Genomic DNA, 22093 nt, shown 5'->3' with positions numbered 1-22093 from the left:
CCTACCCTCATCCAACTTCCCAAAGGTTGGCAGAGGAGTTGTTGAGGCAGGGATTATCCCAATGTTTAAAAAAACAGTTAGGCAGGTACATGGACAGGACAGGTTTGGAGGGATATGGGCCAAACACAGGAAGGTGGGACTAGTGAACTGAATGGTGGCCTATTATTATCTGAATGGTGGCCGTTTAGGAAAAGGTGAGATGCAACAAGACCTGGGTGTCATGGTACACCAGTCATTGAAAGTAGGCATGCAGGTGAAGCAGGCAGTGAAGAAAGCGAATGGTATGATGGCATTCATAGCAAGAGGATTTGAGTATAGGAGCAGGGAGGTTCTACTGCAGTTGTACAGGGTCTTGGTGAGACCACACCTGGAGTATTGCGTACAGTTTTGGTCTCCTAATCTGAGGAAATACATTTTTGCCATAGAGGGAGTACAGATAAGGTTCACCAGACTGATTCCTGGGATGTCAGAACTTTCATATGAAGAAAGACTGGATAGACTCGGCTTGTACTCGCTAGAATTTAGAAGATTGAGGGGGGATCTTATAGAAACTTACCGAGATGAGAAAAACATTTTTCACACAGAGAGTGGCGAATCTCTGGAATTCTCTGCCACAGAAGGTAGTTGAGGCCAGTTCATTGGCTATATTTAAGAGGGAGTTAGATGTGGCTAAAGGTATCAGGGGGTATGGAGAGAAGGCAGGTACAGGATACTGAGTTGGATGATCAGCCATGATCATATTGAATGACGGTGCAGGCTTGAAAGGCCGAATGGCCGACTCCTGCACCTATTTTCTATGTTTCAATGTTTCTAGTGTAGCTGTGACATCTTGGCCGGTGTTGGAAAGTTTGGTCGAAGGGCCTGTCTCCACACTAATAAAGGTTTCACTCTTTAACTATATGACTGAAGCGCATCACCTCACACATCTGCCATTGTTCTTCTCATCTTACCCAATGATCAGTATCATCGGGTGGTAAAAGACTATCCTCCTCATTATCAACAACACTACTGATGTCCATTGTAATAATACAGCATAAAAACTAGGCCTTTGGACCAATTCATCCCTGCTGACCATGCTGTTTAGCAGGTAGTCCCACAGAACTTTCACATCATCTGCAAACCTACTGCTAATACCTCTACATTCATATAGTGATTGTAAATCTATGTGATGGATATCAAGGGTCCCGGCCCTGATCCCGAGGTACACCACTGCTCATAGTATCAACAACAATCTTCTAATGTTACCCTGGCTCCTACTGCCGAGACAGATTTGGATCCAATGTCCAACTTCCCTGAGATCTCATGAAACCTAACCTTAGAAACCAGTTTTTCATGTGGGACCTCACCAAGCATTTTTAAAGTCCAGGCCAACTAAGTTAACTATTCTACCCTCATCAAGATGTCTGCAGCATCTGGTACCTCCACTGAATTGAAAGATACTGAAAAGAATACATAATAAAATGCACAATAATATGGTCGGCACTCCTTTTCATTACTTACACATTTGAATGCACTGCCAGGAATCCCATTGACGTATAACACTTAATCACCTTTCCGGGAGTTGAAGAATGCTTCTGAAATAGGTCAAATGTTACAGAGAACGCTGTGGAGGCCAAGTCAATGGATAGGGGATATGGGGAGAAGGCAGGAGAATGGGGTTGAGAAGGGAAGATAGATCAGCCTTGGTTGAATGGCGGAGTAGACTTGATGGGCCGAATGGCCTAATTCTGCTCCTATCACTTATGAACTTGTGAAGAAAATAATTTACTCAGCTGCGGTCAAGTAAAACCTCAGCTGTAAAACATTATGATTGCATAAATCATTATTTCCCAACTATATGTGGTCTCACTGTAGGCCCACATCAAGTAACACAAATACAATCATCCACTGTCCACAAATTCATGACATTTAAAGCTCATTATGACATTGGAATATTTATTTCATTTTTACCTCAACATAGTCCATCGGGTCGACAAATGCATGGCATCTTCCAAATATGCTGCTTTTCCTCATCAACTTGAAACAATGGCGCTGTGCGTAATCCACTAGAAACAGAGGTGGCAATGTGACTATTCTGTGTCATTAGTCACTTTATTGCAGCAGAACAGCCCATTCCCAGGAAGCATTACACCCAGCGCAGTGACCTTCAAGTTCTGCAATAACTTACCAGTTTTGACTGCAATTGCCTTAGAGCGACGGCCTTAGATGGGGTGCAATTTGTAATGTACACTCAGGAAAGTATTTAGAGCCAATACATAGGTAGTGGTAGGTGTAGTTATACGTAGGTACAACTAGAGACACACCTGTACCAGGTTTAATCTTGGGAAATGAGGCCTGACACGTGTGTGAAGGGGAGTAATTTGAGTATAGTGTTCATAGTTCTGATAGAATCAGGGCAGTTGTGGAGATGGTCTGCAAGCAAAGGTCCTAATATGTAGGAAGGAACTGCAGAACCTGGTTTACAATACAACACAATACAATACCTTTTTTTGTCATTTGAACCCCAAATGAAGTTCAAATGAAATTTGGTTTCTGCAGTCATACAACAAGAAGAAACAATTAACAAGACACACAATTAACACAATTTACACAAACATCCGTCACAGTGAATCTCCTCCTCACTGTGATAGAAGGCAAAGTAATTGTCTCTCCCCTGTTTTCCATTCTTCGCCCGATGTTAAAGCCCCCGGTGGGCGATGGCAAGTCCCACCGCTCCGCGACTGGAGCCCCCAGGTCGTTCTGGTTGGAGGCCGCTCCACGGTGCTAGGCCCCAACGACAACGGGTATGTTTGTGGTTGTAACGTGACAAAATGTGGAAAGGTTCAAGGGGTATGAAAACATTTACAAGCCACTGTAAAGATGAAGAAGTCCACAGGGCACAAAGAGGTCCATCCCAAACTTCAGTGGGAGGTGACCCAAGTGATTGCTTGGGTCTAGATGATAAATTCCACATTATCCTCAGCCACAGGTGAGGTACCAGATGACTGAAGGGTAACAAATCATGATTTGGAGAAAAATCAAAGGGACAGGATTTAAAGTCACTTGGAAAAACAGGGATTAATTAGGGATTACCAGCATTGCTTTGATCATGGGAGATCTTGTCTCACTAATGTGCTAATTTTCTTGCAGATTGATGAGAGCAGTGCGGCAGGGGTTAGCTACATGGAATTCCTACGTTCAATAGCTATGGAGAGAATTTATGAGCAGAAACGTCAGGTTTCAACATTGGACAGGTCACTGATGGAGTCCTGTGTGCAGTTCTGGTCACTACACCAATGGAAGGTTGTGATACGTGCTGCAGAGAGTGCAGAGGAGATTCACCAGGAAGTTTCCTGGATGGGAGCATTTCAGATATTAGGAGAGGTTGAATAGGTTAGGTTTGTTTTCCACAGTGAAGGAGGCTGAGGGGTGACGATGGAGGTATATAAAATTATGATGATAGATAGTTTAAATCTTCTACCCTGCTAGGAGTATCTAATTAAAGATATATTTGTAAGATGAATGGTAGCTCTGAGTACTGTGTGGGGGGGATTTTTTCACTCAGAGTGTGGTTTGAAACTGAAACGCGCTGCTTGAAGCGGGTGGCACGGTGGCGCAGCGGTAAATTTGCTGCCTTACAGTGCTTACAGCATCGCAGATCAGGGTTCGATCCCGACTACGGGTGCTGTGTGTACATTCTCTCCGTGACCGCGTGGGTTTTCTCCGAGATCTTCGGTTTCCTCCCACACTCCAAAGACGCACAGGTATGGAGGTAATATGGCTTGGTAAATGTAAGAATTGTCCCCAGTGTGTGTAGGATAGTGTTAATGTGCGGGTATCGCAGGTCAGTGCGGACTCGTTGGGCTGAAGGGCCTGTTTCCATGCTGTATCTCTAAACTAAACTAAATGGTGGTGGTGGCAGGTACTCTCACAACAATTGTGAAATGTCTGGCCGAACATTTGAATTGGCAAGGCATTGAAGGCTGAGACCAATTGAGGAAAAATGGGAATAGTGTGGTTATGGTATAAAGATTGGCATGAACATGGTGGGGTTTGGACTTGGTTCTGTGCTTTACAACTTTATGAGGTGTAACTGAGTAGATTCCATTAACTAGTGGCTGTAAAAGCGTAATGTGTGAAATGTCATAATTGTAAATCAATGGAATTTTCAAAGGTTTGTTTATGTTTGAGCCTTCACTTTAATCACCGTCATTTCCAGGCAAAAGTGACATCCCAATTTACCAATAATAAATTCACAAAAGATTAAATTTCACATTGTGAAAGGAAAAGTAGGAAGAATGAGTACAGACTGTCCCAGGCCGCTGATCCCAAGCTGACTTCCAGCCTATCACCCAGGTCTTGCCCTTTTCTCTCTTCTACTTTTTGGGAGAAGACTCAAGGAGCCCATGCTTCAGAACACCTTCTTCCACATTGCCATCAGACTCCTGCATCAAACAGTAGGACAGTGCAGTGGTGCAGTTGGTAGAGCTGCTACCTTACAGCACCAGAAACCCGGTTTCAATCCTGACTTTGGGTGCTGTCTTTGTGGAATCTGCACGTTCTTCCTCTGACAGCGTGGGTTCACGCCTGGTGCTCCAGTTTCCTCCAACATACAAAAGATGTGCGGACTTGTAAGTTAATTGGCCTCCGTAAATTGGTGTGTACCTAGTGTGTAGGGAATGGATGAGAACGTGGGATAATATAGAACTAGTTAAACAAGTGATCGATGGTCAGCATGGACTCCGTGGTGTCCTTATATCCATGCTGTATCTCTAAACTAAACCAAACTTCTTTCACAACCCTTCCCCGACATGCTGTCACAAACTCTAAATCTTAACAATCTCATTCAGTTATTCCATAATATAATTGTTTTACACGCCCTAGAATTGCACAACAGTCTTTGTACCATTCTGCTGCTTTGCACACATTGTTGTATTTATTGCCGCATTTATCAATATTGTATGAATACTGTGCACACTGTGATCTTTATGCCAACAGGGAAATTCTTTATGACAATAAACTAATCTGTAACCTGAATCTGAAGTGTCCTGATAACTGTATCTTTTCCTCAGAATGAAAAGCCAGGGTGTTATTTTGATCTGCGAACAAACCCTTGCCGCAAGAAATTCGTCCCACTCACCGATCTACTCAAATCAAAGTTCATCACGAAGGGAGGCTTTGTTTTTGTCACTTACACTTGAACTGACTGAGGGAGCAGGGGTCTGGATGCTTGTCGATTGCATTTTTGTAGCATCTACCAAGGCGCCAAGTGTTCACAAATAACGCAGCGATCCCTTCCGAGATTTCCATGCTGCTCTTGAAGTCGTCCTTGGAGTCGCCATTAAAATTTCCACACAATCCTAATAGAAAGTAAGGGTCAGATTGAGCATTAAGTAAGAGCGGGCAATGCTGTGAGTGGCGCAATGGACTGAGGACATTGCCTCAAAGCACACTCCCAGAAATGGGGTTCCACAAAGGCTGTGCCAGAAGGGGTATCATTGGAAGACAACACAGAGTGGTGACTGGAAAGAAAGTTGACAAACTCCTCCATCTCCAAGCAGCAGCAACACAAACTAACATCATTGCTTTAGGTTTAGACTATTATAGTCACATGTACCACGGTGCAGTTAAAAGCTTTGCTTTGCATACTATCCAGTGAAATCAGATAGTACATAAATAGAATTAAGCCAAACTCAAGAACAATAGGTAGAGCAGAGAAAATGCACAGAGTACAGAATACAGTGTTCAGCATTGTCACGCAACAGTCCAGAGACAAAGTCCAATGTCCACAATAGAGTAGAGGTGTTTAGACAGTGCACAAGCTTATCGAAGGACCATTCAGAAGTCTGATAACAATAATTGATTATTATTAACAATAATAAAGCTGTTCCTGTTCCAGATTCTGGTGCTGCACACTTTCATGCGTTTCTATATTCTTCCCTATGGAAGCAAGGAGAAGAGGAATGACTAGGTTTTTTGATTATGTTGGCTGCTTTTCTGAGGCAGCATGAAGTGTGTGTGGTCAATGGTGGGAAGTCTGATCTGTGTGATGGACTGGGCTACATCTTTGACATATGCACCAGAACCAGCACAATTACATTCTCACGTACTGCAACATTACAGATACAGATTAAATGCAACAACAATAACAATAAATATACAATAAATTATCAATTATTCTAAACGGTCCATGGTGGAGCAAGGGAAAAAGCTGTTCTTGAACCTGGAGGTAATAGTTCAAAGGCTCAAGTGCCTTTTTCCAGATGGTAACAGTGAAATAAGAGCGTGAGGTATGGGACTTTGAAGATATTAGCTGCCTTCGTGGGGCAGAACTTCCTGTAGATTCCTTTGATATTGGGGAATAGAGGACAAACCGTGCAGGTGCAGGGTGACTAACGAGGACTAAATCCTTGAGACGGTGTAAAACCTGTCACTACAAGGTGCTTGTTCATTTGTCCTGATGGAGGATTGGAGGATCACACATTTCCAAACTCTGAATTGTAAAATGTTCAAACTGCTCACTATTTCATCTTAAAAATCAGTGATAACTTCTGCTCTCCACTGATACTTTGGTGAGCTTCAAGCATTCCTGCTTTGAATTCAGCATCCAAAATATTCTTTGAGCTTTAATTTGATTCACAGCCTTTCCCTTTCAAGAACAAGCAGGTCAGGAAAATTCTTGTTCCAACTTCAGACGAGAGTGCAGGCCCCTCGATGCCCTCCGAGTTTTGATCACTGCAGAAGCTTTGGAAACAACTCCTCAGGACAGAAAGATAGATGCAACCTCTTCAAGGGTGTAAAGTAGGACTGTGGATCGACAGTGGTACAGCTGGTGGAGCTTCTGCCTCACAGTGCCAGAGACACAGCTTCGATCTTGCCCTCGGTGCTTTGCGTGGAGTTTGCATGTTCTCCCTGTGACCGTGTGGGTTTCTTTCCACATTGCAAAGATGTCCGAGTTTGTAGGTTAATTGCCCTCTGTAAATTGCTTCGAGTGTAGAGAGTGGATGTGAAAGTGAGATATTATAGAACTACTGTGAACGGGGGATCGATGGTCAGCATGGACATAGGCAGGCTGAAGGGCCTGTTTTCATGCTGTATCTTTCAATCAATTCAATTCAATTAACAAAAAACCCTGCATAACTCATCTCAGGATGGAGGGCATCAGTTATGAGGCCCATAGAACAACATTGTCACGTTTTTTGAAGAAATTGGTTTGTAGTAGGGATAGACAGAGTTGATATGGATAAGGTTTTCCCTTTGAGAATAGGGAAGATTCAAACAAGAGGACATGACTTCAGAAGTAAGGGACAGAAGTTTAGGGGTAACATGAGGGGGAACTTCTTTACTCAGAGAGTGGTAGCGGTGTGGAATGAGCTTCCAGTGGAAGTGGTGGAGGCAGGTTCGTTGGTATCATTTTAAAATAAATTGGATAGGTATATGGATGGAAGGGAATGGAGGGTTATGGTATGAGTGCAGGCAGGTGGGACTAAGGGAAAATAATTGTTCGGCACGGACTTGTAGGGCCGAGATGGCCTGTTTCCGTGCTGTAATTGTTATATGGTTATAGTGCATAATTTCAGTTTGCGCCTGGGTCTTGTTCATTTTGATTACGTAATTACATCCTTCATACCTCTCGAAATAAACTTGTTTAATTCCAGAAATTCTTTTGCTGATCCATAACTCAAACCTTCCCACCTTCCCCTACACCATCCCTTAACGCAAATATTTTCAAGGGATCAGGATATAAACTGAAAGGTAAGAAGGAAAGCAAGACATGAAGTGTTCTTTCATCGCTTATTACCTTGCGGGTCTGGCTTCCCAAACATTGATACTGTAAATTAATACGAATGCCTCTTACCATGTGTGCTGTCAAAAAATTTCATTTGTACCATTATGTACACTTGGAAAACTGGGCTGAAGTAGATTTGCATCTTCAGGCCAAATCTGGTGGTCATCTGAACGCAGGTGATGGATTTTCTCTCAACCTTAAACCCAGCTAAAAGCAACAAAACAGGCCATCATTAAATGTTATGAATGAAACAGGCGAAAGGGTATCCTTTTCCTCAATAACTTGATTGTTTCTATAGGTTCAGGACTGACACAGCTGTTAGAATCATTGCCTCACAACTCCAGTGACCTGGATTCACTCCTGAAATCTGGTGCTACATCTGTGGAGTTTGCATGTACTCTCTGACTGACTGCACAGGTCTCGCCTGGTTGCTCCCTTTTTTCTTCCCATATACCAAATTCATAAGGTAATGAGGTCATGTGATAGGTGTAGATTTAAGCCATTCAGACCATCAAGTCTACTACGCGATTCAATCATGGCTGATCTATATCTCCCTCGTAACCCCGTTCTCCTACCTTCTCCCTATAACCCTTGACATCCATACTAATCAAGAATCTATCTATCTCTGCCTTAAGAATATCCATTGACTTGGCCTCCACAGCTTTGTGTGGCAAAGAATTGCACAGATTCACCACCCACTGACTGAAGAAATTCCTCCTCATCTCCTTCTGAAAGGAATGTCCTTTATTCTGAGGCTATAACCTCTGGTCCTAGACTCTCCCACGAATGGGAACATCCTCTCCACATCCACTCGATCCAAGCCTGGATTACAATTTGTGTAAGTTGGAAAGTTAATCAGTCGCTGTAAATTGTCCCCAGTGTAGGTGAGTGGTAGAATTTGTGGGAGTTGATGTGGATGGTGTGTCGAAGGCCCAGTTTCGATGATGTAGGACTGATTCTATGTGAAGGGAATATTTGGAAAATAGCAATTACAACATAATATGGTATTGAGAAAGGATATGGGCCATTCCAAGTTTAGTGAAGTCAAGTGAGGATCGTTAGCTTACGTTGGATGAGAAATTATCTGGCCCACCTCAGATGGAACCATTGTTTAGGAAGCAGATGCTGGTTTACAAAAAATACTAGTGTAACTCAGCGGGACAGACAGCATCTCTGGATAAAGCGAATGTGTGACGTTTCGGGTTGAAACTCTTCTTCAGACTGAACGTCAGGGGCGAGGGAGTTACAGGGATAAGGAAGTGTGGGAGATCAAAAGAGATGTAGAGATCAAGGAAAATGTAGAATGGACCATTGTTAGCTCAGAGAAGGTGACAACAAAGCAAACAGAGATACAATGTATATATATATATGTAATATACACTGAACTATTTTTAAATATTTATATATATACACATACTCACATAAGTGTGTGATGAATAAGTGGATGTGAATGAAAGGGATGAATTTACCAGGCCGTGGGGAAGAGGTCAGACAGTGGAACCAGTTTAATCGCTCTTACATAAAGCCATTGGGTGTGTTTGTAGGTTACACAAAAAAGCTGGAGAAACTCAGCGGGTGCAGCAGCATCTATGGAGCGAAGGAAATAGGCAACGTTTCGGGCCGAAACCCTTCTTCAGGGTGTGTTTGTAGAACTGATTCTGTGTGATCTGTGATTGTTCTGTATGCACTGTAACTATGTGCCTGGTAAGGTGTGAAGTTAAAAGATGTTGAAAACATTCAACATGTTAATCAACATTTGTGAAGAAACTTAGTTAATGCTTCAGGTCAACAACATTCCAGAAGAACTTCCGAAGAAAGATTACCACCTTGAAATTGCAACTCTATTTCTCTCTCCGCAGATGCTGCCTGGCCTAATGAGTGTTTCCGAGAATTTCTATCCATTAGACCCCCCCCCCCTCTGCACCATCAGTATGAAGAAAGGTCCCAGCCCAAAACGTTGATTGTCCATTTCCCTCCACAGATGTTGCTTAACCCATTGAGTTCCTCAGCAGTTTACTTTGGACACAGAATTTCAGCCTCATCAGCCTCTTATATTTCCATTTTCATTCAGCTGCAGCATCTTGCTCGAGGCCCTGAAGTTGGTTTGCCCTTCCCTTGTATCATAGCATTCCTTCTACCGTCACTCAACCATAACATGATTAGCACCACTCCCTTCTAAGTTCTGCATATCCCTCCTCACAAGCCGTGTTGAATAATCGCAAAAATCAATGTTACAAAATTATAATAGCACTCCTAATTTTAACTGTAGTTGAACAGTGCTAATGATAAATATACATGCTACGAAGGTGATGAGTTCTTTGTAAGGTGGTACAAGCTCTCTGTTGCTCCTACAAACTGCAGTTGACATGCCTTGTTAATATTATAAGCTGCCTTAGGATGCAATGAAGTGGATCATCTCTCCATCTAACAGAGCTGTGATGTGAAACAGCAGGCGGCTAACAGAGAGCAATTATAGAATCATAGAATGCTACAACCCGTCCACACCGATCATTGCCTAACCAAGGCTGCACTTGCCAATTGCTGGCCCAAATCCCACCAAACATTTCCTATCCATGTCTTTTAAATATCGGAACTGTGCACATCTCTCCCACCCCATCCTCTGGCAGCTCATTCCATATACTTACCATTCTCTTGGCCCTTTTAAATTTCCTCCTCCAAACCTTAAAGGATTTTCTTTAGTCAGAGGGTGGTGAATCTGTGGAATTCTTTGCCACAGAAGACTGTGGAGGTCAAGTCAATGGATATTTTTTAAGACAGAGATCGATAGTTTCTTGATTAGTACGGGTGTCAGGGGTTTAATGCGAAAAGGGAGGAGAATGGGGTTAGGAGGGAGAGATAGATCAGCCATGATTGAATGGCAGAGTAGATTTGATGGGCCAAATGGCCTATTTCTGCTCCTATCATTTATGACCTTATGATCTTATGATCTCAACCTATGCCCTCAAGTTTTAGATTCCTCTACTTGGGGGAAAGGCTGTGGAACAGGTTAAACATCTTAAAATGCCCACTCCTCGTTTTGACAGGTAGACGAATCAGCCGCCTGCTGTTTCACTTATCACCTTATCCTGTGCTTAATAATCCTTAACAGTTCGATTAGTTGCACCATTGTATTTCATGAGAACATTGAATCCCTTTTCCCATTGATTCATGGAGAATATTAATGCACGGCATTAACCCGCTGCCCCACCGTGCCCGTGACTCTACATCATGTGGAAGTTGCTGATTCATCCACCTGTCAAATCGAGGAGTGGGCATTTTACGATGTTTAACCTGTCTCATGTTTCTCCCTCCTCAGACACCACAACCTCTCAGGAGTAACCCCTGCATCAGGGGTTATGGGTAGAAGGCAAGAGAATGGGGTTAAGAGGGAAATATAGATTAGCCATGATTGAATGGCAGAGTAGACTTGATGGTTTAATTCTGCTTCACTTATGCATCTATGAAACTACAGCCAAGTTAGTAACTGATAAACTAACTGCCTTTGAAACTGCAATGAAGAGTCAATATTGGGCCCGGCTCCCTCACTGAGCCCCTGAACTCAGCCCAGCAGTAACCACCATGTTCTGGATGTGCAATGATCCTGAAACATCCAGCATCCGACAATAATTAAAGGCCTTTCTATCCCCTTCAAGACTCTGCCTACTGTGGCACCCTCTCCATCCCTTCAAATCAGCTTGGTCATAGAGTGATACAGCATGGAAACAGGCCCTTTGGCCCAACTTGCCCACACCGGCCAACATGTTCCAACTACACTAGTCTAACCTGCCTGCATTTGGCCCATATCCCTCCAAACCTGTCCTATACATGTACCTACCTAACTGTTTCTTAAACATTGGTATAGTCCCAGCCTCAACTACCTCCTCTGGCAGCTCGTTCCATACACCCACCACCCTTTGTGTGAAAAAGATACCCCTCAGATTCCCTTTCCCCTCAACCTAATGTCCTCTGGTCCTCGATTCACCTACTCTGGACAAGAGACGGTGCATCAACCCGATCTATTCCTCTCATGATTTTGTATACCTCTCTAAGATTACCAGCTTGGTGTTTAGCTTTACCTTTTATGAAGGGCAGACCTTGGATCTGATTATTCACGTACACCATGCCCAGCTTCAAGAAGGTAATTTTTATCTGTGAAACAACACAAATAATGAAGCAGCCCATCTTTTAGATGGAAACCTGAAATATTTATAGGCAAACATATTTAACCTCACCTTACCATAGCCTCCTTTATAGACAAGGCCACATCAACTTGATAGGCTTCACACTCTGGTGTATTGTATGCTTGACTTAATTGATTAGGGCATTGAGTACAAGGGATAGGAAGTCATGATGCAGCTCTATATAACTTTGGTTAGGCCACATTTGGAGTAATGCTTGCAATTCTGCTCACCTCATTACAGGAAAGACGTGTAGGCTTTGAAGAAGATGCAGGCCTTTCCTACGTAGAGGCCCATGACCCTTTTTAAAATGATATCTCACAGCAGACACCTATAAACAGGTTTTACATAGAACATAAAGACTATACTACAGGAACTGGCTCCTGTCTGCAATGTCTGTACCGAACACGATGCCAAGATAAACTAATCTCATCTGCCTGCATATAATAGTAAGATTAAACGAGTACTTACCAGTACGAAGTTTGATCTGTATTTTATGAGGAGTTACGGTGAGGGATTAAGTGAAGAACCCAGCTCTACTGCGCATGCGGCATACTTCGAAGCAGCGGTGTGAAATCACAGAATAGACACAATATTTGAAGTAAGATAGTAAAGATCACGAGACATCAGTTTACTAGTTCGATCTGTATAATGAGGGTGGGAGCGGCGGGCACTTAATCCCTCACCGTAACTCCTCATAAAATACAGATCAAACTTCGTACTGGTAAGTACTCGTTTAATCTTACTATTTTACTTCGGAGTCACGTGAGTGATTCCGTGAAGACTTCAAAGGTCTGTGATTTCAAACCGTGTAACAGTTTTTATTTCACTCACTGCCGAAGTTTATGAGGGAGGAAGTGTTATCGTAATCAACCAGTGGATCTGCTTTCAAAAGAAACAGAAAGGTATTTGTTAACAATAACAACATAAAAGAGCTCCTCTGAGCTTAAATTAATATTGCAGTTTGTAATTTTCTCCTGCAATTAAATCAGGTTTATCAACGGTTTATAATAAAAAATGTTCTGAACGCGGTTCCCTTGACCATTCTGCTGTATTGAAAATGTGGTCAACCGGGATGTCCATTCGTTCAGCCGCTGATACCAATGCTGCCCTAGTGGAATGGGATTAAATGTATTATTATCTATTCCGGCAGCTTTCAGTACCTGTTTGAGCCACCTTGGAGTGGTTTGGCTCGTACCCCGTCTTGGGTTACTGTGGTTGACCCATAGGCTTTCCTCTCCCTCTAAGATAGTGGGTTGTGTCTATATATAGTAGTAAATGGGTCACCACACTCAACCTGGACTCTGGTGGGTAGGCCCGGAATCCCACCAGTGAATCGGGCGTTCCTGGTCCATATAGCCATATAATGACTACAGCACGGAAAACACAGGCGATCTCGACCCTGCTAGTTCGTGCCGAATCCATATACCTGCGAGTTAGATTTTACCAGACCTAAATATGAACTTGATGCGTCTGGGGTAATCACCATGTATCCAGTCTAGTTTATGGAGTGACCGGACTCTTTGAGCGTGTACGAGAGCCATAAGCATGAGCCTTTTTTAAAACATAGATTAAGCAAGCTGAGGGATCTGGCTGGTGCCATTCTCTGAGGTATGTCAATATCACACCAATATCCCATACATGGGTATATACCTGGGTGTTTGGGGCTTATATTATAGTTGCCCTTCATAAGTTTACCTTCAGTGGATGGGATCCCATGCTCTGCTGACATGCGGTTTTAGATAAGCAGATAAGGCGCTCCATGCTGTATTTACGGCACTGTAACTCACCTTTTAGTCATGGTGTAGATGTTCCAGGAACTCCAATACGTCAGTGGTTGAATAGTTCGTTGTCCCTGCGTCGTGGCAGTATTTTACCCATGTTAGCTTTTAGTGACTGTTCGCAGGGATGCCGACATGGTGGTAATGGTTCCTTTGGATAATCCCAGTCCCTGGTAAGGTCTATTCAAAACCTGCACCCAGGAGTTTGATGTTCCCCTGGCATGGGTGGCTTATGCCTGATACTGGGTTGAGTCAGCAACCATGGTCCACTAGGGAAATCCATAGGTGACTCGCCCACCGTGTCGTGATGAACTGGGAACCATGGCTGTAGGCCGGTCGGGCACGTTCAATATCTCGGAGACAGATCCCATCTGTATTGCGAAGTGCCCGACTGATGAGGCAGAAGGGAGGAAGGCAAAGCAGAAATTCCCCCTTCCAGCGTATAGGCATCTATCGCTGCTGCCTCTAATCTGGTTCCTAAGTCACATACATGGGTTACTGGTGATTCCGTCTTGTGCAACCAAATTGATATCTGGCTTTCAAACTGCTTAATAAATTTAGCAGATATTTTGGGTTATGACATCTATTCAATGTAATCATAAATTTGACCCCATGACATGGTGTCTCCCACTGTGTTCTAGCTTCCTAGGACATAGGCAGCTGATAGTTAAAATGTCTTTTGACACACCATTGCCAGATTTGTTTGACCAATTTGTTGCACAATAATGATTATTATGCTCCCCATATGGTTGATATAAGCCACCACCATAGTATTATCAATCCGTAACCACATATGTACGTGCTGCATTTGAAATGCATATGCTTTTTAGCCCAATAGGCGATCACCAATCCCAAGAAGTTGATGCCCGGTATGTGTAGTAACGATGTTTGTGACTTGGTCCATCTGTTACCTGTGCTGGATATGGAGTTTAGTTGCTCCCCAGCCTAAAGTACTGGCATTGGTTTTTAAAATAACCAAGTTGGGATTGGTGATGATAATAGGGCTGAAAACTATGCCAAATATATGTCTGCCCACCACCTTAATTGTGATATAGCTTCAGTGGGTACATTCATGATTTGATTATAGTGACCCAAGTATCTTGGCAAAGTAACAGTCATATGGACGGAATTATTATTGAAGCCCAGATAATCCTAGGTAGTAACGCTTCAATTCTGGTTTATCTGGGCGTGGGATGAACCTCAGCTTTAGGGAGCTGTTTCGTAGCTAGAACTGCTCCACAGCTAATTCCTTTGTTTCCCCTAATATGAGGATATCATCCAATATGTGCCATGATTATGCTTGTTTTCTTAATATTTTCATGGCCATTTATAATAGTTTAGGGCTGAGGTTTAGACCATATGAAATGCTATATGCTCCCATGGTTGCCCTAACCGGGATATCCATGATCCAGGTAAATATATTTAGGTATCTATAATGATCCTAGTGTATGGTATAAGATAGTTAGCATCTCCCATATCAATGCTCCCCATAGGTATCCTAGGGAGATCAGATGTCTGGCAGTGACAAAACTCCACCTCCATCTTAAAGTGGATATACTCAACAGATTTATTTAGTGATATTAGATCAATGATGATGCTACATTCATCATCTTCTATAGTTTTGGTGAATATATTCGATACAAATTCCAATCCGTTTAGTAATGTGCCTGTTTAGTTCAGCTTGCCTTCTCACTTCTCTTTTCTTAGAGGGAGAAACAGCCCTTTGGGCGCATTGCTGAACTGGCAGTAAAATGCCCAATTTGAATTCGTTTTTATCCTCTAATGCTGTTGAGTATATTTTGGTTATTTGTGACAGCATCCCATGCTTAGCCCACTCCCCATGCAGTTTAGTAGAACACCCTTGTTTTAATGTAAACTGGGAGGAACCAGACTACCTACCTCCATGCTTGTTGTTTTTCATGAAGGCGTAGTTTGCTGGTATGCTGGTGCTGTCGGTGGGGCGGCGCATCTTCCCACGGCTCCGCTCTGGGCCCCGTCTAAAAAGAACTATGGGGGATCTGCAGCGGTCACCAGGCTTTCACCAGTCCTTGTTTGATATTGCTGGTGGATGCCGAGGGGTGCTGCCAGCTGGGTGTTGGATGTGATGTCCTGCTCGTCCCATAGCCTGCTCCCTCTTCCCCGCAGCAGCGGTTTGCATAGCCCCATATATTCGGGGTTGCGGGCAGGTCTATATGCACCATCGTTCAGTCGAGTATCCCAAATATGGGAACATCTTAGGCGTCAGCACCAAAGGCGAGCAAAGGTGGTAACATCTTGACCTTCTGTAGAATTCGCTGCTTGTCTGTGAGTCTACGAGACCCAGCTGCCTGCGGATTTGCCTCTGGAAAGGCCTGCTCCTGCAGGGCTTTTGTTGGGAAGATGGTCGCGTGGAGGAGCCATGTAGTGGCCCACGACACCCAGTGGCTCTTCCTGATCCTGCTCCCCTGGCATACTGCTGTTCTCGTCCGCCTGCCCAGCGTTTAAGCCAGCCCAGCCCTGGCCTCCTTAGCCCTTAAAAAAGGAGCATAAAGGATGCGCTAAATGGGAGGAGGCAAAGCACTCCACTCCGCTGTTGCATCAATCCCTCGACAAGGGAGATGGCTAGTGCAATAGCACTGGGGTAGGAGTCAGCTCCCTTGGCATTCAGCCAGTGCCCCTTTACACCGGCGGCACAGGGAGCGGCTCGGTGTCGAGTGAGCGGGAGCATTGAAATAGCTCCACCGCTACCGGTGGCTGCCTCCCAGATAAGGACCCTCGTGTGGAGTTGGGCAGGCAGTCCTTCTCCTGGAGGTGAACTTCATGACCTCCTCTGGCCTGGGGAGACAGACATACTTATTTTGCCTTCTCCAACCTGTTCCAGCTTGGAGGAAGATGGCTCCTGTAGAACCTGTAAATTGGTAAGATTTCCCCTTACCTGTAAGTAGAGGCTGCCTGCCGTTTTCCAGGCGGCGTTGTGGTGGTTCCCGGGCGGTGATTCTCCTGGTCAGGAGTCTGCAGGGCTGCCGGTCGGGTTTTTTTTTTTTTTTTTAATTTTCCCGCCGGTCCGCGGCTGTACGGAACAGCTGTTCAGCGGACCGGCGTTAGCGCAGCTCCTAGCAGCGGTCCGCAGCGTTAGCGGTCCGGGTGGCACCTTTTCCCCGTCACTGTCGGCCCCACGCTGGAGTCGAAACGGGCCCCGCTCACCATGCCTCACTTTGCTCCCCCTGGAGCAAAAATCACAAGGCCCGATTAAGGTAAGTACTTACCTCTCGTCCCTGGATGCGGGAGCTAGCCCGACTCCCGCTGGCCGCGTTCTGCACGCTGTGCGTAATGCCGCACCTGCGCACTGGAGCTGGGGTCTTCACGGAATCACTCACGTGACTCCGAAGTAAAATCCATATCCTTCCATATTCTGCATATCCAAGTTCCTACTCAAAAGCCTCTTAAATGCTACTATCTTATCTTCCTCCATCACCTCCCCTTGCAGTGTGTTCCACGACCAATTACTCTCATCTTAGAGCTATGCTCTCCACTCTTTGGCATTTCTATCCTGGGAAAAAGGTTCAGACTGAACCATACGTATCTGTGCCTCCATAACCCCCCCTCAACCTCCAGCCTTCCAGAGAAAACAATCCAAGCCTGTTCAACCTCTCCAAGTAGCTAATGTACTCTAATCCAGGTATCATTCTGGTAAATCTGCATCTTCTCCAAAGCCAACACATCCTTCCTGTAATGAGGTGAGCAGAACCACATGTATTACTTCAGATGCAGCCCAACCAAAGTTATATAGAGCTGCACCAGGTGGCGCTGATGATAGCTGCCTCGCTAACGGTCTGTCTCGTCTTTTTGCTTCTTTATTTTTTTCGTTTGTTGGAAAATGTACGCTTTAGTGCACTTTTAGTTTTGTATTATGTGCGGGGTGGGGAAAACTATTTTAATCTCTTTCCTCAACGTAGATGCAACTTTTTCCGTGTCGTATCTCCGTCTGCACTGTGGCCTAACATCGTGGAGCTGGCGGGCTCTGATGGGGATCGACCTCGGAGCTCCAACCGTGTGAGCCTGCGGACTTAACATCGTGGAACTTGCAGTCCCATGTTTAGCGACCGACTTCGGGAGCTCCAACCGCAGGTGCTTTGACCGCCCCGATCGCGGGAGCTTCCATCGCCCCAACTAAGGATGGTTCGACTCCCCCGACAGCGGGAGAAAAAGGAGGACAGAATATAAGACTTTATTGCCTTAAATCACAGTGGTGAATGTGGAGTTGGGAAAAGGGGAAGTACCACGGGATCTGAGGGTCCTTGTTCATCAGTCAATGAAAGTAAGATTGCAGATACAGCAGGCAGTGAAGAAATTGAATGGCATGTTGGCCTTCATAACAGCTCTATCTACATGTGTTGCCACTTAAAGGGACTTGTACCTCAAGGTCCATTTGCACTTCAATCCTCAGGAGAGTCCTGACATTTACGGTATAATTTTTTATTACATTTGACATCCCAAATGGAAACACTTTGCATTTTTTTGCACTGAACCATACCTGCCATTCAGCATCACTATTTCCAACTGATCTACCCCCTGTTGAATCCTTTGACAACTTTCCTCACTATTCACAACTGTATCAATTCTTGTAACATCTGCAAATTTATTAACCAGCCCACCATTATAGGTCCAACATTATTTCCTGAAGAACATCACTCGCCACAGAGCACGACATGATGCAGCACCCCTCCACCACTCTTCTCTGTCTTCTCTGGCCAATCCAATTTTGAATTCAATATATCAAATCACTGTGAATCCCATGTGACTCAATCTTCTAATAAGCCCAACGTGAAGGACCTTGTTGAATGCTTTATGACAGCAGGCAGTGAAGAAAGCACGTGGCATGTTGGCCTTCATAATAAGAGGAGTTGAGTATAGGAGCAAAGAGGTCCTTCTGAGATTGTATAGGGCCCTAGTGAAACCACAATTGGAGTATTGTGTGCAGTTTTGGTCCCCTAATTTGAGTAAGGACATTCTTGCTAGTGAGGGAGTGCAGCATAGGTTTACAAGGTTAATTCCCGGGATGGCGGGACTGTCATATACTGAGAGAATAGAGCGGCTGGGTTTGTATACTCTGGAGTTTAGAAGGGTGAGAGGGGGTCTTATTGAAACATATAAGATTATTAAGGGTTTGGACACACTAGAGGCACGAAACATGTTCCCGATGTTGGGGGAGTACAGAACCAAGGGCCACAGTTTAAGAATAAGGGGTAAGCCATTTAGAAGGGAGACGAGGAAACACTTTTTTTACACAGAGTGTTGTGAGACTGTGGAATTCTGTGCATCAGAGGGCAGTGGAGGCCAGTTCTCTGGATACTTTCAAGAGAGAGCTAGATAGGGCTCTTAAAGATAGCGGAGTCAGGCGATATGGGGAGAAGGCAGGAACAGGGTACTGATTGGGGATGATCAGCCATGATCACATTGAATGGCTTGAAGGGCCGAATGGCCTACTCCTGCACCTATTGTCTATTGTCTAAGTCATCAAGTACATGAGCTGCTGCTTCTCCTCTCTATAATATTCTACGATGCCTCACACATTTCATCATTTCAGATGTTTTAGTTTTTATGAATTACTCAACACAAATTTGCTCACCTTACTACTCGTAAAAATGATGGCACTTAAGGAAGTTTCAGTCGGCTTCACTCCAGATGATTCAAATAGTGCCTCGATGTGTCCATTGCCAGGTATGACTGGACTCTGTAACGTTCAATGAGCAACAAAAATAAATTCCAAATATCATAGCAGAGGAAATTCAGCATGATGTTGCCTAGGGTGGAGTGTCTCAATTATAAGGAGTGCCTGGGCAGGCTGGGGATGGAGCAGAGAAGGCTGAGAGGGTGGGGAAAGTAGCTGAAGAGCGAGGGTGGAGGGGGTGGATGATGAGATTATTTTTTATTGAGCAGAATTGTCCAAGATCACGGTGTTCAGGTAAAGGTCCGAACATTTGGAGGAGATCTGAGGAAGAATATTTTCCATCAGAGGCTGGTGGGAACATGGAACTGATGGGGTGGTGACGAAGAGGCTCTTACAATATTTCAGTACTCAATGGATCATTTGAAACACCTTGAAGGTTAAATGCTAGAAAATGGGATTAGTATAGTGATGGTCAGTATGGACATGGTGGGCTTCCATGTCACATGACTTGGTAGGAGAACTGATCCCGAAGGCGACTATTCAGCCATTTACAGTTTTCTTAATCATTCAGTGAGATCACGGCTATTCTGAACATGGCCTCTGCACTTTCCTGCCCATTCTCCAGAACACCTTGATTCCCCTACAGATCAAGCATCTGTCTCTTTTGGTTTTCAATGTACCCACAATTTCCCCTCCACACCTCGGAAAGGCGGAGAATTCCTGACCCACACAACTGTCTGAGCCGATGGATCCAGTTCAAGATCCCCCACAATGTGAACTATTGTGAGGTTATAATTTTTTCATTTTAGAGATACAGCGTGGAAACAGGCCCTTCGGCCCAACGAATCCATGCTGACCAACGATCCTCACACACTTACACTCTCCTACACACACTTGGGGCAAATTAACAATTATACCAAAAGCCAATTAACCTAGAAACCTATACATCTGTGGAGTGTGGGAGGAAACCGGAGATCATGGAGAAAGCCCATACAGGTCACGGGGAGAACGTACTAACTCCGTACAGGCAAACACCCATAGTCAGGATCGAACCCAGGTCTCTGCGGCTGTGAGGCAGCAACTCTACCGCTGCGCCACCGTTCCGCCCACCAGATAAAGGCTTCCCTTTCTGTTTATAGTCTTGATCTACTTTATGGCGCATCGGTAGAGTTGCTGCCTTACAGAGCCAGAGACCCAGGTTCGATCTTGACCACGGGTGCTGACTATACGGAGTTTGTACCGTCTCCCCATGACCTGCATGGGTTTTCTCCGGGAGCTCCGGTTTCCTCCTACATACAGGTTTGTAGGTTAATTGACTTGGTAAAATTGTTAATTGTCCCTAGTGTGTGTAGGATGGTGCTAGTATGCGGGGATCGCTGGTCGGCACAAACTCAGTGGGCCAAAGGGCCTGTTTCCACACTGTATTTCTAAACTAAATTAAACTTATTTTTTATCTACTTAAAATAGCCCAATCATGCACCAGTACTAAAATCTGTCAAGTATGAATCAATTGACGTTCTAACTTACTTTCACAAGAACAAAAGTGCAGATTGAGTGGAATCGATACTGTCTTGAATCGAACGTAGTCACAAACGAGCCGCCTTCAATGGAGCACCGTCCTGGACAAGGTAGCGTCGTACAGGTCCACTGCCCCAGAGAACATACACTGCACAGAAGCAAACAGTCAGCACTATCTTCCTTCAGGAATAATCCCACATTCATCCAATTTGGCATGAATAACCCAGAACGGGATGTCAGCTGTGCAGCATGGCCCTTGCCATTGACTTCAAATAAATACCTTGCTGCAAATCTGGTGATCTGTTTTCAAGTAATGGGCCTGTCCCACTTAGGTGATTTTTTAGGCAACTACAGGCGACTAGTTGGTCGCCACATGTTCGCCGGTGGTTGCCGGGAGTCGTCTCCTCAGTCGCGCAAAAAGTCGTAGCTCCTTTCTAGTCGCTGTTTAATTTTCACCATGTTGAACATTTTTAGGCGATAGTGGGTTTGACGCCGATGAGCACAGCTTGACTTCTCCTGACATAGGTGCTGTCATAGGTTGTCACCAGGATGATGTAGGTTGTCGCCAGTTTTTCGGCGACCTGCTACGACTATGACAGTCGCTGGCTGCCTAAAAAAAATCGCCAAGTGGGACAGGCCCATAACATTCTCTAGACCTCCAGCAACCTAGAAGCTGTTGTATTAACCAATCTGTTCAAGCAATAAGCCATCCTTGTTGCAGTACACCAGGAAACAAGTGGCACTCATTTGATTTAGAGATGTAAGTGACTGCAGATGCTGAAATCTGAAGCAAAATAAACAAATGCTGGAGGAGCTCAATGTGTCAGGCATCATTTGTAGGGGGAAATGGGCAGACAATGTTTCCTTTCGTCTGGATCTGAATTAACCTTTTAACTATTCTAAAAATACCTAATAATATTAGGAACATGCACACATGTTTAAAGAAGAGTTTAAAATAGCAGAATTAAATTTACTTCTTTTCCAGCCCCACATATTTTAAATAGTTGAGGAGATTACAATGCACATTACTTAGTGACAGCTTTTTGGGGCCAGATAGTTTGCCAAATAGTAGTAATAGCTTGGTTAGAAGTTCACTGACCACAGGTAACAAGCCATCAACGGATCAATTGGCATTTATTTTTTCACTTGTAAGTCGGCCATTGACCATGGGCACCTCCCACTGGAAATCAGTTTGGGT

At 44.3% G+C, this 22093-nt stretch overlaps 1 protein-coding gene across 1 annotated transcript in view; it reads right to left on the bottom strand.

Annotated features, from left to right (window-relative positions):
* Nucleotides 1–22093, bottom strand: part of LOC129705932 (mucin-6-like) — a 143243-nt gene that overhangs the window by 67346 nt on the left and 53804 nt on the right. The window contains exons 10-15 of the mRNA XM_055649861.1: nt 20905–21043; nt 19336–19440; nt 11845–11917; nt 7838–7975; nt 5175–5339; nt 1951–2045 (exon numbers count right to left, since the gene is read on the bottom strand). Of these exons, the coding sequence (XP_055505836.1) occupies nt 1951–2045; nt 5175–5339; nt 7838–7975; nt 11845–11917; nt 19336–19440; nt 20905–21043 (715 nt within the window). The remainder of the gene's footprint in view (nt 1–1950; nt 2046–5174; nt 5340–7837; nt 7976–11844; nt 11918–19335; nt 19441–20904; nt 21044–22093) is intronic.

Source organism: Leucoraja erinacea, chromosome 18, assembly GCF_028641065.1.
Source record: "Leucoraja erinacea ecotype New England chromosome 18, Leri_hhj_1, whole genome shotgun sequence".
In the NCBI taxonomy this organism is placed as follows: Eukaryota; Metazoa; Chordata; class Chondrichthyes; order Rajiformes; family Rajidae; genus Leucoraja; species Leucoraja erinaceus.
Note: the sequence above shows the minus strand (reverse complement) of the source record. Positions and strands in the feature narration are given on the sequence as shown.